The sequence below is a fragment of the Myotis davidii genome, unplaced genomic scaffold, assembly GCF_000327345.1.
Source record: "Myotis davidii unplaced genomic scaffold, ASM32734v1 scaffold370, whole genome shotgun sequence".
In the NCBI taxonomy this organism is placed as follows: Eukaryota; Metazoa; Chordata; class Mammalia; order Chiroptera; family Vespertilionidae; genus Myotis; species Myotis davidii.
Window position 1 is genome coordinate 8,293,702 of NW_006288615.1, and position 17,058 is coordinate 8,310,759.

Genomic DNA, 17,058 nt, shown 5'->3' on the forward strand with positions numbered 1-17,058 from the left:
GGTGAGGAGACACTGACAGAGCAGCCCGGAAAAGGCCGGGCAGAGGGCCCAGGAGGCCTTCACACCAAAGGGAAGGTCTTTTTCTTAAGCTGCAGTAATTGGAAGCTTTTCATTTTAACTTCCATTAAATGTATTTCTAAATGTTACATAAATGGAAATAAAAAGTTATATTCAAATAAAGCTGATATAGCAAGTCCTGGGCAGGGCTCTTCCTAGAGCTTGGGACCCAAGGAGACACCTCTGCTGGTTGTAGCGCGCGCTCTCTCTCCCCCTCTCTCTAACACACACACACACACACACACAACTGCAAAAGTAACACAACTTGAAAAAAGTTTCAAGCCATAAAATATTGTAGAGTAAAAATTGAAAACTATACCCAGATGATTCCTCATCTAGGTGTCCCCCAAGCATATGTCCCTCCAGGCTCCACTTCCTGCCCCCTGCTGCTCTTGTTGGACCAACAGCCATGCGGCCACCAGAGCCATTTTACCACCAAGAGCAGAGAGCCCCCTAGAGCTGTCCTCTTCATGGGGTGGCCCACGCCTCCCCTGCAGAAGCTTGGTGGGGTCAGCCTGAGGCCACCTCCTTCCTCACAGCCTGCCTCCCACTCTTGGGCCGAGTCCCTCCTCAATCCAACCCTTGCACAGGATTCCACCTCAGGGTCTGTGTGCGGAAAGCTTGACCCTTGACAGACACCCCTGTGCCACTGCTCTCAGGCCCAGGGCATCCCAGTTGCCATCCAGGCTCTGCTGGGCACAAGGGACAGAGCCCGGCCACAGGGATCTGACTCTCCCCTCCAGGGCTCTCTGGAAGGGGTGCAGGAATCCAGCAGGACTCCAGCCTAGGCAAGGGTCTGATTCAGGGGTTTCAACAGGCAGAGGAGCGCACACAGCACAACAGCCCTTCGCCCTCCAGTTCTCCTCCCACACAGCCTCCAGCTCAGTCACCTGGTGAGGAAGGCTGTGAGGACCAGGGAATGGGCTCCCGGGAGACAGGCGCAGGGCCACGGGAAGGAGGGCTGGGATCCCCTCTTACAGGTGGGCCCTGACACCCAGGAAGTAGCAGAGCTGGTTCTGCAACCTGGGTCCCCTGATGTCCCTATGGGCACAGCACCAGGTGAGGATGACAAGAGCCCACCTGTGGCCATCCAGCTGAATTCCACCCCTCCTTTGCTCTCCACGCCAGCAGCTGGTGGGCACTGAGCTCCCTAAGCAAATAGGGCAGAAAGCAGACGGCAGCATTTGCATGCGGGTGTGCAGGCTCTAGGAAAATGCGTTGCCTGTTTGCAGATCTGAGAGCACACCCCTTTTGCAAACAGAGGCAGGTCCTGGGTCCGGGAGCTGGGAGACCTTGCCCAGCCCTGTGCCAGGCACCTCTCCTGCCTGCCCGTTTGCTGAGTTCAGTGAGGGCACCAGAGTGGCCGTCACCGCCTGCGCAGGCCTACTAGGACAGGGTCCCGCCTAGTCCTCCCTAGGGACCAGCCCAGACTCGCTGCCCGGACCGGGCTCTTGCTGGAAGTGGTCCATGACCTCCGAGGCCTCTTCTGGACGAAGCCACTGTGCCAGGTGGGGACTGTTCTACATCGCATGGGCACAGGGAGGAAGGTAGGCAGATGGACTCTAGGGAGGCTGGTGAGCACCCCAACCCACCCGGGCTCCAAGGGGTGGATTCTCCAGGGAGGCTGGCACCCCAAGACCTGGCACAGGGCTGGGGGTCATGAGAAGGACCAGGTGCTCAGAGTGGCTTTGTGCAGGGCACCCCAACCCTAGGGACCTCAGTTTTCCCACCTGTCCAATGAACCCACCACAGAACAGGTTACTCCTGGTCTTTTGCTTGGGGCGTCCTCTGTTCTGTCTCTTCTGAACGGAGCACTGAGGAGGCTCCCTCCCCGCCTGCTCACGCAGTAGGAATGCCCCACACCCACACTGGCTCTGGGGCATCTGGAACCTGGCAGGGTCAGGAGGTGTGGGCACCACGTCTGCCCCTCCAGCCTCAGTCTATCTGGACTAGATGAACTGCTCCCTGTCCCCTCTGGTCTCCCGTGTCTCCACCACCCACAGCCTCCCAGCTCAGTGACCCTGGTGATGCCACTCAGGGCCACACCAGTTCTGCTGGTGTGAACCGCCAGCCCCGGCTCAACTCCAATCCCCTTCTAGGCCACAGGGCTGCTCTCACTCTTCGCCCCACTTTGCCAACCTGTCCACTGGAACTGTGGTGACTGTCCTCCCCACAAAGGGACCCAGAAGGGGGGAGGGGGAGAATGCAGACTCAGCATGACCAGGCCCAGGACCCTGAGGAGGAGCCATGGTCCTGTCTCTGTTAAAGGGTATTGTCTGTCCTCCACAGGCAAACAGAAGGAAGAGGGGTACCCATGCTCCAAGCCCACATGCAGGGCTGAGGGGGAGGTGGGTACTCATCAGACAGACAAGGAGGCAGCTCCCTCGCCCAGTTCTGGGGTCTTCACGTGGTCCCAGGTCAGATGGCTCAGCCTGGCCTGGCCCTGCCTGCAGCCCCTGGGCCTGTTCTCACCGGTCAGGGGTCTGAGGGCTGTGCGGTGGTGCAGCCACATCTTATGTGCCCCTCTTTACTCTGGCACCCACCCTGGTCCTGGCGGGTGCAGGAGCGGGATGCTGCGGAGGCGGGCCCCCGAGGAGGACAGTGCTGTCCTGATCGACATGGCCCCAGGGATGGAGAAGGGGGACACTTACGGAAGCACAGCCAACACCTCACAGGTAACTCTCCATCACCAGGGACCTCGGGTACAGGAGGCCCAGCACAGCCCTTTGGCTCCCCGCCCTGGGCTTCAGGCCATGGAGGGTCTCTGGGCCCCCACGCCCAGAATGGACACAGGGACTCTGGGGACAATGGCTTGCGCTGGCCCCAAGCCCCTGGGGTGGATGCTTCCTGGAGACGCCAAGCCCTCACCTGTTGCATGGACCTCCAGTGTCCCCAAGTTGCCTGGGAAGAGGGAGGTGTCAGTTAGGTCGCTGCCTGCCTCGCTGACCCCTGGGATGGCTAGATGAGGCCACTCAGGTGGAGAAGGGGGCAGGGTCAGATCCCATCAGCATGGAGGAGAGAGAGGGGGACATTGGACTCCCATTCCTGGCCCTGGGGGCGGGGGGGAGGGGTCACAGACACCCTGAGTGAGGCTGTTGGGAGGATTCCTGGTCCTGGGCTTCATGTCTGGCTCCGGGCACTGCCCATCCCACCCCCACAGCTAAGAGCAGACACGGGCCCCTTCCTGCTGCCCCTCAACACAGTGTCTGGGGATGGGGGACACAAGGCCTCATTCACCAGAACAGGATTCCACCCTCTGGGCACATGACCACCTCTGGCCATCCACAGGCCACTTACAGGGCAGCCCAACTCCCCGCTAGCCCCTGGAGCCAGCAGGGTGGGCACCCTGGGTACTGGCCATGCTGCCTGCAACCTGACCCTTGCCCACAGCCCATGTCTACTGCACAGAAGCCAGGGGGGGGCAGGAAGGACGTGGGCTGCCTCATCCTGGATGTGCCTATGGGCCCCCTGCCCACACCCAGTAGTGTCTCCCTCCATTCGGCCTTCCGTGTTCCTGGGTTGTCTAGGGCAGGGTAGGGTTGCGTTCTCACTGTGAGGTGCTTTCCTTCCAGCCCGATGGACACCAGGCGGCCACTTGCAGGGTGGGGAACCCTGCCAAGCCCCAGATCGGTGAGCCCTTCCCAGTATCTGCCAGCTGTTCCTGTGTTGGTCCTGGGGGTGGGAACACAGATGGGGCATCCCCAGGTGGTAGGAGAAGGTCAGCAGGTCTGGGTCACCATCCTCTGTGACCAGGCTGCCCCTCCCCACCCCAGCACTATCTCCTGAGCCAGCTCTGATGCCAATTGCTGTGCTGGGAAATGGGGTGTGGGCCCCATGGTGAGCAGAACACAGTCTAGGGCAGTGATGGCGAACCTATGACACGCATGTCAGAGGTGACACGCGAACTCATTTTTTTGGTTGATTTTTCTTTGTTAAATGACATTTAAATATATAAAATAAATATCAAAAACATAAGTCTTTGTTTTACTATGGTTGCAAATATCAAAAAATTTCTATATGTGACACGGCACCAGAGTTAAGTTAGGGTTTTTCAAAATGCTGACACGCCGAGCTCAAAAGGTTCACCATCACTGGTCTAGGGCACAGCACGAAAGGGGGTTCCTACTGAGGGGTTGGAGCTGAGAGAGCTCTAGAGGGCAGAGTGGAGGCCCATCTCCCTCCTGCTCTGGACTCAGGACAGCTTGGGGTCAGCTCAGATTCTTTTTATTTTTAATTGATTTTTAGAGAGAGGGGAAGGGAGAGGAAGAGAGAGAGAGAGAGAAACATCGATGTGAGAATGATGTATCGATCAGCTGCCTCCTGCACATCCCCAATGGGGATCAAGCCCACAACCGGGGCATGTGCCTGACCAGGAATCGAACCAGCAACCTTTTGGTGCACAGGACAATGCCCAAAACACACCAGCCAGGGCTCACCTCAGATTCTTATCTGTTGTACCCATAGCTTTTCCACCTTCTCCTCACCCCACCCCCGCTGCTCCTGTCTGCCCCAAGCCACCATCATCTCTGAGAGGACTGCCCCCCACTGGGCGCACCCACCTGACCCTGCCCTCCATGCAGCAAAGATCCTTGTTAATGTACCCTCACCCCCCACCCACTTACAACAACGACAAAAACAGGAAATACCAAGTGTTGGTAAGGATGCAGATAAATTAGAACCCTGTGCACTGCTAGTGGGAATGTGAAATGGTGCAGCCCCTGTTGGGAACAGTATGGAGGTTCCTCAAAATATTATGCCCTAACCGGTTTGGCTCAGTGGATGGAGCATCCACCTGCGGACTGAGGGGTCCCAGGTTCGATTCTGGTCAAGGGCATGTACCTTGGTTGCAGGCACATCCCCAGTGGGGGGTATGCAGGAGGCACCTGATCAATGTTTCTCTGTCATCGATGTTTCTGACTCCCTATCCCTCTCCCTTCCTCTCTGTAAAAAATCAATAAAATATATTTTAAAAAATTTAAACATAGAGACACCATGTGGCCCAGCAACCCCACTTCTGGAGAGACCCAAAAGAATTGACAATGAACATTTAGGTTGTCTCCATTGAGGGGAGTGGGGGCTATTGTGATAACGTCTTGGTGGACACTCCCGAACACGATTTTGCGTAGTCATAAGTGTTTATCTTTGAGTGGAATTGCCAGGTCGCATGCTGACTCAATGTTTAACATTTTGAAGAGCTGCCAAACTGTTTTACAAAGTGACAGCCCCTTTTACAAACCATCAGCAATGTGCAAGGCTTCCAGTGTCTCCACGTCCCGTCCAGCGCTTACTGTCTGTCTTGATGACAGTCATCCCAGTGGGTGTGAATGGCATCTCTATGTGGCTCATGTTTGTAATTTCCTAATGACTCAGGATATTGAGCATCTCTTCATCGGCTTATTGGCCATTTGTATGCCTTCTTTAGAGAAATGTCTATTCAAAATCTTCGCCCGTTTTAAAATTGGGTTCCTTGCCTTCTTATAAAGTTGTAAAAGTTCTTTATGTATTCTGGATACAAGACCCCTAACAGAACACTATTTACAAGTATGTTTTTCTTCCATTCTGTGGGTTGCCTTTTTACTTTCCTGCCACTGTCCTTTGAAGCATATAGGTTGTTCATTTTGACAAAGTCCATCTTCTCTTTTATTGCTGTGCTTTTGGTGTCGTATCTAAGAATCCAGGTCATGAGGATTTATCTCTATATTTTCTCCTGAGTCTTATTATCATTTCATTCTTTTTTAAATATATTTTTACTGATTTCAGAGAGGAAAGGAGAGGAAGACATTGAAACATCAATGATGAGAGAGAATCATTGATTGGCTGCCTCCTGCATGCCCTACACTGGGGATGGAGCCCACAACCCAGGCATGTGCTCTGTCTGACTGGGAGTCAAACTGTGACCTCTTGGTTCATGGGTCAATGCTCAACCACTGAGCAATACCGGTGAGGCCAACTCTGTTCTTTTTTCAATATTCTGGATCTCATGTGTTTCCACAGGAAGTTCAAACTTATAAATTTCTGGGGGTGGGGGGTGGGATCCAGTTGTGGGTTTGATAGGAATTAAGCCTGTAAATCAGTTTGCTATCCTGGCCAGCTTGTCTTCTTCTCATGCAACTTATGCACAAGGGATGCTTCACATTTATTTAACTTGTCTTCAATGTATTTCAACATTAGGTAGTTTTCAATGTATAATTCTCGCACATTTTTTTAATTTGTTCCTTTTTTTGGTGCTGTACTATATGGAATTGTTGTTGTAAATGGAATTGTTTTTCTTTATTTCATTTTTGGCTTGTTTATTACTAATATATGGAAATATAATTGATTTTTAAAAAATTTATTTTAGAGAGGAAGGGAGAGGGAGAAAGAGAGAAAAAAAAGCATAGATGTGAGAGAAAAACATTGATCAGTTGCCTCCCATATGCACTCCCACTGGGGATTGAACCCACAACCTGGGTATGTGTGCTGACCAGGAACTGAACCATGATGCTTCAGTGCATGAACAACACTCCAAACAACTGAGCCACACTGGTCAGGGCTACAGTTGAGATTTATATGTTGATTTTGTATCTAACACCTTCTCAAACCTGTTATTAGTTCTAATAGTTTCTGTAGTGAATTCCTTTGGAATATCTATATACAAGATCATGTCCTCTGTTAATAGGTCATTTTACTTTCACATTTAACTGATTACCCTTTGCAGTGTATTCATTCTTCTTGCTCATCTGCATTTCCATCTGAGAATATTGTTTTGGCCTCAAGGACTTCCTCCCATGTTTCCTGTAGAGCAGGTGCACTGAACTTCATTTCCCAGATTTTGATTGAGGATGTTTTCATTTAGCCTCATCTCTGAAGAACATTTCTACAGAATAAGAATTCCAGTGTTCCGTATTTTCCCCAGCACTTTAAACATGCTATTCTATCGTCCTTTGGCTTCCATGGTTTCTGTTGAGAAATTGGGTGTCCATACTCTTATTGTTCCCTGAAATATAATGGTTTGGTTTTTTTCCTCTTTCTCTGTAGTGCACAGCAAAGACACGCTGTCCATGGTTTTTCTAGCTGGAGTTTCTTTATCCTGCTTGGGGATCACTGAGATGGTTTTATTCTTTGTATTGATTTTTGTGCCATGCCAGCACAACCATGGGTGAACCTGGGGCGGGGCGGGGGGGCAGTGGTGAAGGATTAGAAAAGACAGACGAAAGAAGAAAGCTGGGGCTGGGTGGGACGTTGCCCTCTCTGATGAGAGACAGCATCACGACCTGCAAACCGAGTCTTTATTTCATAGCCAGATTCCACGAGGCAAAGTAAGGGCGTGGTCAAGATGTTTACAATGTTCTCGTGGGTTTCAAATCTACTCAATTACATGCACCTGATCAAGCTTTGTTTACTCGCTGCACTTCCACAGCCTATATTTCTTAACCACCTGGGAGCCGCTCTCCACAATTTTTTTTTCATCAGATTTTAAAATTCTTTTTTTTAAAAAAATATATTTATTAATTTTTTACAGAGAGGAAGGGAGAGAGAGAGCTAGAAACATCAACGGCCGATTTAAAAATTCTTGACCATTTTTCTTTAAAAAGTGCTTCTTCCTACTCTCTCTCTCTCTCTGATTCTCAGATCATATGTGGTGGGCCCTTTGACCATGACCACATCCTCTTGTATAGAGGGGTAGGCCAAGTGTCCAAGTGCTTGACTCCTACTTCCCACCCAGTACCTGGGTGTCCCAGCTGGGAGACTGGCATCCCTGAGCCTGTCCTCCTGCTTCTGTCCCTGTTACTTCCCAGCAGACTTTGTCCTTGTTTGGGAGGAAGACCTGAGGCTGGGTCAGCAGCAGGACAGCGCCGCCCAGGACAAGAGAGACACACACAGGGCCTGGCGGGAGACCTTCCTGGATAACCTGCGTGTGGCTGGCCTGCATGTGGACCAGGTACAGGGGTTGGTTGCGGTCAGGGCCCTGGGCTCTGCATCCACTAGGCTTGGGGGCATGACAACAAATCAAGCCCAGAGTTGTACTGGATGGCCCTCCCCTCAGGTAAAATATCAGCCCATCGTAGCACACAAGCTCACTCACAGAAGCCAGAGCCCTTCAGAATCACCAGAAAACTCAGGAGCCATCTTCTCCATTCAATTGTCTCACCTCCAACATAAGGGCTTCTGTCTAGAAGTGACATTTGTAATTACAATTCTTGTGTAATTATAACTCTTGTGTGCTTAAAGGTATGCATCAGACCTTTCACGGGTGTGATGTCAGTTACAGTAGTTGGTCCCACTTCAGTTGCAGGGAGTATGAGAAGCAGGAAGGAGCTGTGTGGTGCCGGTGTGCAGGGGAGGCAGGCAGGCAGTGAGTGGGGCTTGGAGCAGTGGGGACTGGGATGCAGAGCTCTGGTTCCATCTCATCACTGCCCCCATCCCGGGTCCCTCTGTGCATCTCCTGCATTGTCTGACCTGCTTTCTGACCCCAAGGGCAGGCTCTGCTGTTCAGTGTGTCTTCCCCAGCCCCAGAGTAATCACTCCTGAGCTTCATGTCAATCTTGTTCTTGCGTTTCTTTACCGTGTGAGCACATTTTACGTTGCTAAACAATGCAGCTTTGTTTCTGTTTGAACTTGATAAGATGGAGTTGTGTTCAGTGTGACTCTTCCTGACGTCATGCATGTGAGACCCGCCTGCATCACTGGTGCAGCGGCTACCAGGCCACTGCATAGAGCACCTGCAGGTGACTCTGCTGTGTTAAAGTGATTGCCTACTTGAGTCAGGGGAGCAGGGCTGCTTGGGCAGTACTCTGGGCTCAAGCCTTGGGGAGGGTTTGCTCATCACAGGGGGTATGGCTGGCATCGGCCCTAGTAGCTTGGTGTCCTCTGTCTGTCGCTGATTGCCTGATTTCCAGACAGGGGCAGGCACCCTGTGCTTGGCTTTCAGAGGCGCTGTCACTTATCAAATAGTTTTAAAACCATGGCTGGTTGGTTGTTAACATGGCTACAGAAACATCTGCCTTTTCCTAAAAGTGTGAATGGACACACACACACACCCATGCACACACGTATGCACACATGCATGTGCACGCACACACTGTGTACAAATATTCACCCACATGTGCACCCATACAAACATGCACCCATGTGTGTACACATGCACTTATATGCACACTGCAAACATGTGCACACGTACACAGGGCACCCTCGGGCTCTGACAGAGCCCTGGTCCCCACAGCATCATGTACAGGATGAGGACAGCGCTGTGCACTACATCCTCCTCAGCGCCCCCTGGGCCGTGCTCTGCTACTACGCGGAAGACCTGCGCCTGAAGCTGCCCCTGCAGGTACCCGGGAGTGCACGACATGCAGAGAAGGCCTGGAGGTCCCCCCAGTCCAGGGTTACTCATGACTGCACCCCATGTGCTGGGTGCAGTGTCCATTGCTGACAACCTGAGGCTCCCCATTTTGTCTTCAAGGTCCCTCCTAGCGGCCATCACTGTTCTCCAGGAAGCCTTATTAGGCAGACAGGTGGGGTGGTCATACCCCACAACCATGGCTGCTCTGGGGAGGTAGGGAGGTATGGGCAGTGTGTGCAGCAACCATGGCTTAGTCTAACCACCTGGGCCCTCCAGCTCCCGACCGCCACCAGGCTGCCCATTGAGGACCACTGCAGGAGGGGGAGGGGTAGCCTGGGGATACAGTGTGAAGAGGCAGCGGTGACTGTGCCTGGGGGCTGCTCTGCCCCCTACTCTGGCTCCCTTTGAGCATAATGGCATTTTGTAGACAAAGGGACATGTGACCGTCTGAACCTCCCTACCATGAAATCTGGGCCTCAGCTGGACCAGCTGAGCCCCCTAGCATCCAGGACCGAGACAGGAAGGGGCTTACCCGTTCCCTGGCTGAGCCCTTTCGCTGTTGCTCAGTTTGCAAATCTACACACCTCACCCCGCCGCGTGGCATCGTGCTCAGGGGTGGGAGGAACAAGTGATGATCCTTTCCAGGAGCTGCCCAACCAGGCCTGCAACTGGTCGGCCAGCCTGCTGCAGTGGCTGGGCATCCCCAATGTCCTGCTGGAGGACGTGCCCGATGTGCCCCCCGAGTGTTACTCCTGCCAGTTCAAAGTGAGCAAGCTGTCGAGGTGAGAGACAGTGGCCCTGCTGTGCCCGCAGGACAGCTTCAGAGGGTGCCCAGGGCTGGGGCACACAGCCAGGGATGCGTGCATGAGAGGTCAACGAGTGACAGATCTAAACCTCCAGAACCTTCTCCTTCCTGGAGCTTTTTAACCAGGGAGTGTGAGTGGCAGGTGGGCAAGTTTCTGTGCACGTCCACTTCAGTCAGGACAGGCAGCTTGTGCTGCGGACAAACATTCCCCAAACCTCAGTTGCTGGCCACATGGCCCATTTCCTACTCAATGACATGTCCACGGTGGGTGGCAGGGTCTCCCAGGCCCAGGTGGCTGGAGGCCCTCCTCTCACAAACGAGGCAGAAGATGGTCATGGTCAGTCCTCACTGGCTGCTGGTGGCACCTCTCCTGTGTGTGTGTGTCACATGGCACACCTATGTTTGGTGCTCCAATGCACATGGAAGCCACGGGCTCCCTGGTGACCCTGGGGCTTCCACACTGCCCTGCCCTCTGCCAGCCACTGTCCCGGATGGAGGATGTCTATGACTTCTGGACAATGTTCTGTGACCTCCTGCCTCCAGGAAGGAAAAGACAAAAACGGGACTTGATCCTGCGTGGGGGGTGGAGCGTGGGGTGGGGGTGGAAAGGGGATGGTGGCTGTTCTCCAGTGTGCGAGGAGAAAGCATGAGTGTGGTCAGTGTGTGTGTGTGTGTGTGTGTGTGTGTGTGTGTGTGTGTGTCCCTGCCTTTGTGGGCTCTTCTGCACTTTCCACATGCCCACAGGTTCCTCAGGAGTGACGACCAGGACACCTTCTTCACCTGCACCAACAGGCACCAGATCGTGAGTGGGCGGCCCCACTGCAGTCCCCACACCCTGACCTGGCTCAAAGGAGCCTGAGGTCGGCACATGGGAAAGCTCTCCTGTGATCGGAGCACTGAGGCCAGGGCTGGGGGCTGGAGACTTAGGGGTGTCCCCTCATTGAACTCAGTTGGGGCCCTGCTCAGTGCCCCCACGGGAGCCCCCAGGGCTCAGGATGGATATCTGGTTATGCACTCGTGGGACAGACAGCCACGGCTACTGTGGATGTGGGTCCTGCTGGTCAGTGAGGAAGAATCGTGCCTGAGAATGGTGGGCTGAGCCAGCCACTCCAGGGTCTGTGACAGGAAGAGGCTTTGGACAGGCCTGCCTAGGCCACCTCCTGCTGGCCACCAAAGGGGCAGAGCCCACGCCCAACACAGCCGTCCAGCTGGAGGCTGGCCCTGCCCAGGGCAAGGTCCAGGGCTGGCTGTGCACAGCCAGGACCCGGGGTCAAATCCAAGCCCGACTCCCGTGCGCCCACAATCTGGCCCAGGTCTTGTGATTGTACAGTGGAGAATAACCGTCCCACCTCAGGGGTGTGGGGTGCATGAGCCGAGGACAGGAGGAAGGTCAGGGCGCACAAAGTGTTCTCTTCGTTACCAGAGGCTGTGGGAGGCTGTCCGTGGGCTCAGCCCCAAGATGGGAGGGCCAGGATGTCCCTACCCTGCCATCACATGACAGGTGACCAGTCCCTTCCCCACCCCACCACCCCCAGCTGTTTGAGATCCTGGCCAAGACCCTGTACGGCCATGAGAAGAAAGGTCTGTTTGGGATCGACCAGCTGCTGTCCCAGGGCGTCTTCAAGGCGGCCTTCCCCCTGCACGAGGTGAGACCTGGGGGCTGGAGAGGCAGTGGTGGGGGTCTCGGACCCAGGCATGGACTGAGTTCCTAGATGAGGGGGTCTTGCTGTCACCTGTTGGGTCAGCTGTAGCCAGACAGGAAGCCTGTAATGTGACCAGGCCCTGCTGCTGTTCAAGGTCCTGGGCAGCCAGGCACTGCCCTCAGCACACGAGAGGCCCAACAGCTTCATCTTCGTAGGGGAGACAGTGAGGTCCCCTGTGCTCCCCAAATCTGAGTAAACTGAACAGGGGAGGGGCGCTCACCATCATCCTGACAAAATGTCCACCGAGGCCTGGAGGCTGTTTATGCCCCTCACACCCGCAGCTGCCCACCGAATTCAGAGCTGCAGGAAGGGGCAGCAGGGTGGAGGGCAGGGTCAGGCCTGCAGCTGCTATGTGAGGTACCGAGGGGCCACCTGAGGACATGCAGCGGAATGGCCAGCTCCACTTTGTCTGTGGGGCGTCCTCTTCCCACCTCTGGCCAGAGCACAGGACGCACAGCGCCTGGCACAGCCAGCCTCACTTGCCCGGTGCTCGGGGGATAGCAGAGCCCCAGGCTGCAGAAGCCCACCCAGAGATGCCAATCCATCCTGGACCACAGCCGCAGCTCCTCCTGGACGCAGACCCCGGGACCCCCGGGAGGCTGAGGTGCCCAGCTCAGATGCCTCTCCCGGAGAGGCCTTCCTAGATGCCCCCGGGACCCAAACATAACTGTCGTCCTCGAGCAGCAACCCTGCGTCCAGGACACCAGGCACGTGGCCTTGCCCAGCGCTGAAGGCCTACACTTAGAATAGGGCCTGGTAGGATGCCCAGACCAGCCTGGGTCCCACCCACTGGCCTCTCATCCCCAGGGCCCCTTCACAACACCCCCTGAGGGCCCGTGGGCCCCTGGCCTCAACCAGCGGCAGGTCCTGTTCCAGTACTGGGCCCGCTGGCGCAAGTGGCACAGGTACCAGCCTCTGGACCACGTGCGCAGGTACTTTGGGGAGAAGGTGGCCCTCTACTTCGCCTGGCTGGGTAAGTCCCACCCACTGCCCCTTGGGGCCTCCTGGGCCCCCGACTTTAGTCTTCAGGGTAATAGTCTCCAAGAGGGGAGCGAGCACAGGGGCTGGGCTGCCAGCGTGCTGATCCCTCCTAGGCCAACACAGCCACTGGCCCAGGGCGTCTTAAGACCCCAGTGAGAGGCTGGGAACCCCCTCCTGCAGGTGGGCCTCCCCACTCCAGCCACCAGACCTGGCCCATGAGGCCTTGGTCATGTGGTGGGGGCTGCAGAGCTCAGGACCGAGGCTAGGACAAAGGGGCTGCCAGGGGGAACCTCTGAGGACTGTCCCCCTCATGACTGCCTCCCAGATGGCCCCAAACCCTGCAGGTTGGAGGTGGGTCTCTTGGGGACAACTGTGTCTGTGCAGACCCCCACCCGGCACTCAGCCCAGCGCTGGGTGCACAGACCCATCATGGTTGCTGACAGCTGGCTCCTGGGGCCCCTACCTGGCTCCCCTCTGCAGGGTTCTACACAGGCTGGCTCCTGCCAGCGGCCGTGGTGGGCACGCTGGTATTCCTGGTGGGCTGTTTCATGGTGTTCTCAGACACACCCACGTAAGTGCCCTCTCCCCTCAGCTCCCAGGCCTCACCCTGTGTCTCCGGGGAGGGTGGAAGGGGGACCCCCACCTGCCAGACCCTGTGCAGAGCTGGGGATGGAGGTGAACATGAGCACCTCCCACCTTCCTGGATGTCAGAGGGCCCATGGATCTGGCTGGAAGAATGACTGGTAGATAGGGGTGCTCCAGGACTGACCATCGGACAGGTGTGACCTCAGACTGACACAGGTGAACAGGTGTGTTCCCACACTGATATGTGTGCTCCAGACTGACACAGGTGGACAGGTGTGTTTCCAGAATGACACAGGTGGACAGGTGTGTTTCCAGGATGACACAGGTGGACAGGTGTGTTTCCAGACTGACACAGGTGGACAGTGTGTTTCCAGAATGACACAGGTGGACAGTGTGTTTCCAGACTGACACAGGTGGGCAGTGTGTTTCCAGAATGACACAGGTGGACAGGTGTGTTTCCAGAATGACACAGGTGGACAGGTGTGTTTCCAGGATGACACAGGTGGACAGGTGTGTTTCCAGAATGACACAGGTGGACAGTGTGTTTCCAGACTGACACAGGTGGACAGGTGTGCTCCCAGACTAATTGTATTGGTACCCTTGTTTCTTGGAATAGTGTAAGCTTTTCTTTTAATAAACAAAAGACAGGGCTTGAATTTTACTTTATTATGGAGCTGAAATTTCAAAGAGTTATCTCAAAAATTATCATTGCATATATTTTAAAGAAATGCTGGGCCTGGCAAGGGTAGTGGCTGGAGGGAGAGGACAAGGGGCAGACCAGGTGGGAAGGGGTCCCCATGCTCCAGCACCCCCTTCCACTCTGAAGGCAGGAGCTGTGCAGCAGTGCGGATAGCTTCCAGATGTGCCCACTTTGCCTCAACTGCCCCTTCTGGCTGCTCTCCAGCGCCTGCGCCCTGGTCCAGGTATGAGGAAGGGTGGGCAAAGGGAGGAAGGCAGCTCCCTGGGTCCTGGTCCTGCCCCCTCTGTGACCCCAGCTCTGTGGTGATGTCTGCACCTGGCATGGGGTTGGGACTGGTGAGCCCCTTGGCGGAGTGCCTCCACCAGTTGGTGCCCAGCGGTGGGCCCTTACTCTTATTGCTGTTATTGTCTGTAACTGACCAAGAGGAACCAGAGGACCCCCCCAAAGCAGGCACAGTTGAGTCCCAGCTTAAGAGGTGGGGGCAGGTAGCTCCTCGGAGGCCTTGGGCCCGGTGGGCCCCCACAGCCGCCCAGCACTCTGTGGGGTGTTAGCTTTTTTTTTGTGGCCTCACCTGCAGCCCCCACACACCGGGCTTGGAGCTCTTGGTGCATTGTTGGGGCCCAGACCAGACACACCTTTGACACACTCCTGGCATTCGTCTGTACCGTTTCCTAGGGCTGCTCTAACGCATTCCTGTTCTTGAAACAATAGGAATTACTTTCCCACAGCTCAGAGGCCAGAAGTCCAAACTCCTGGTGTTAGCAAGACTGACTTCCCCTGGCCTGTTCCCTGCCTTGCTCTTACTTCTGGTGGCTGCACCACCCCAACTTCTGCCTCTGTGTTCACGTGGCCTTTCCCTCTGGGCACCTGTGCCTATCCCCCTTCTCTCCTGTCACAAGGATTTGTCACTGGGCTCAGGGGCCCCTAAACCGGGGTACTTTCATGTAGAGACCCCCCACCTTAATTACACACACAAAGGCCCTTGTTCCAAATAAGCTTACCTTCCAGGTGGGGGCCACAATCTAATCCACTACAGTCCACCCTCTGGCCCCCAAAACATCAGGTTCATGAAAAATACAGTCACTCCAACCCAACATCCCCAAAGTTCTAACCTCAAGTCCAAAAATCTCCCAAATATCAACAGCTCAAAAAGTCCAGAATCTCACCTACATCACCTAAGTCGTTATGGGGGAGACTCGGGTGTGGCCACCCTGGGGTAACATCCCGCTATCTGCTGCCCCATGCCGGGGAATGAGTCGCCTGCTTGCACAATACGATGCGCTGCTCGAGGGAGAAACTGAGGCCCAGAGGGGCCAGCAGTCCAAGCGAGTGTGAACCACGCGCCCCGCCCGCAGGCCGGCCGGCTCTTCGACCATGGCGGCACCGTCTTCTTCAGCGTGTTCATGGCCCTGTGGGCGGTGCTGCTCCTGGAGTACTGGAAACGCAAGAGCGCCACGCTGGCCTACCGCTGGGGCTGCTTCGATTATGAGGACATCGAGGTGGGTCGGTCCCCAGACCGTGGCCGCTGCCCACGAGGCCGCCACTAAGCAATGGCTTCCTTCCAGGAGAGGCCGAGGCCCCAGTTTGCCGCCTCGGCCCCCACGACAGCCCTGAACCCCATCACCGGCGAGGAGGAGCCCTACTTCCCCAAGAGGAGCCGTATGCGCCGCGTGCTGGCCGGCTCCGTGCTGGTGCTGATGATGGTGAGGGTCCTGCCATCCTCCCTCCCTTCACACCCCTTCCTCCTGAGCTGCTGGGGGCAGCTGTTGTCCCCCGTACTCCTGGGACCCGGGAGACACTTGCTGCTGCAGAAAGGCCCTCCTGTGCCTGGGCTCCAGAGAAGGGGCCAAGCTCTGGGACCAGGGCAGGGGGTCTGGGTTGTAAGACGTGAGTGTGTGTGGGCAGGGACTCCCAGAATGTTTCCCCACAGATGTGGGCTTGGGGCATCTTTCAAGCATGGGGGGATCCCGGCAGGGGGTTCCTCCAGCCAAAGGGGCTCCCTAGCATGACCCTCCCTTTCCCTCCCCTTCCAAGATGGCAGGAATTCCCAAGTTTTGATCGGTGGGAGAGCAGGGTGGGGGGCCGGATGGTTGATTCTCAGCACTTGGGACCAAGAACAACGCACAGTGGCTCCCTTGACACCCAGATATCGCCCACCTGTAATTCTAAATGGCTTCCCAGCCCCCTCCCTCCCCAGCCCCCCATCCTGCCTCCCTGTCCCTCCAACCACCCACTGGAAGAAGCACGGATCACAGCCAGGCCTATAAGTGGGGGCTGTGGCCTGAGGGCGCTGGAGTCCCAGGCCTAGGCATGGGGGCTCACGCACTCGGTCACCCATAGGTGGCAGTGGTGGTCATGTGCCAAAAACCACCCCCAGCGCCAGCTCTGATCCACCACCTGTCACCAGGCTTCTCGCATTGCCAGCCTCACAGGCTCCGTGGTGAACCTGGTCTTTATCCTTGTCCTCTCCAAGATCTACGTGGCCCTGGCCCACATCCTGACAAGATGGGGTGAGTGGCCAGGCTGAGTGCCGACTCAGGACCATCTCAGCCCTGCTGCCCAAGGCAGAACATACTTCCTCGCAGATCACAGAGTCCTCCAGTCTGAATGAGGCACAGATGGGATGTGAGGCCCACCCCCAACTGTGAGCAGAACCTGAGGGTGCAGACAGGAGGGTCCTCTGGGGCACCCAAGCTTTGCCCTGCTGCTGGGGTGCCCTTACCCCACCCCCACCCAGTGCACAGGACCGTTCGAAGCTGAGCTCCCCTGGGACGGTCTGCCCAGCCCAGGCCCCCCTGTGTGCCCCTGCTTTCTCAGTGTCTGAGAGATAACTAGAGGTGGCTGCAGAGTGAACTCCTTCCTTCTCCTCTGCCCGCCCCCACTGCCTGCCTCTCCCCCCACTTTC

At 55.8% G+C, this 17,058-nt stretch overlaps 1 protein-coding gene across 1 annotated transcript in view; it reads left to right on the forward strand.

Moving 5' to 3' along the window:
* Positions 1-1,100: 1,100 nt before the first annotated feature.
* Positions 1,101-17,058, forward strand: part of ANO7 (anoctamin 7) — a 26,537-nt gene continuing 10,579 nt past the window's right edge. Inside the window, exons 1-15 of the mRNA XM_006760681.2 lie at positions 1,101-1,191; positions 1,475-1,565; positions 2,621-2,732; positions 3,630-3,687; positions 7,836-7,978; positions 9,260-9,367; positions 10,025-10,161; positions 10,929-10,986; positions 11,720-11,830; positions 12,695-12,860; positions 13,349-13,439; positions 14,280-14,376; positions 15,509-15,652; positions 15,719-15,976; positions 16,561-16,663. Of these exons, the coding sequence (XP_006760744.1) occupies positions 1,101-1,191; positions 1,475-1,565; positions 2,621-2,732; positions 3,630-3,687; positions 7,836-7,978; positions 9,260-9,367; positions 10,025-10,161; positions 10,929-10,986; positions 11,720-11,830; positions 12,695-12,860; positions 13,349-13,439; positions 14,280-14,376; positions 15,509-15,652; positions 15,719-15,976; positions 16,561-16,663 (1,768 nt within the window). The remainder of the gene's footprint in view (positions 1,192-1,474; positions 1,566-2,620; positions 2,733-3,629; positions 3,688-7,835; positions 7,979-9,259; positions 9,368-10,024; positions 10,162-10,928; positions 10,987-11,719; positions 11,831-12,694; positions 12,861-13,348; positions 13,440-14,279; positions 14,377-15,508; positions 15,653-15,718; positions 15,977-16,560; positions 16,664-17,058) is intronic.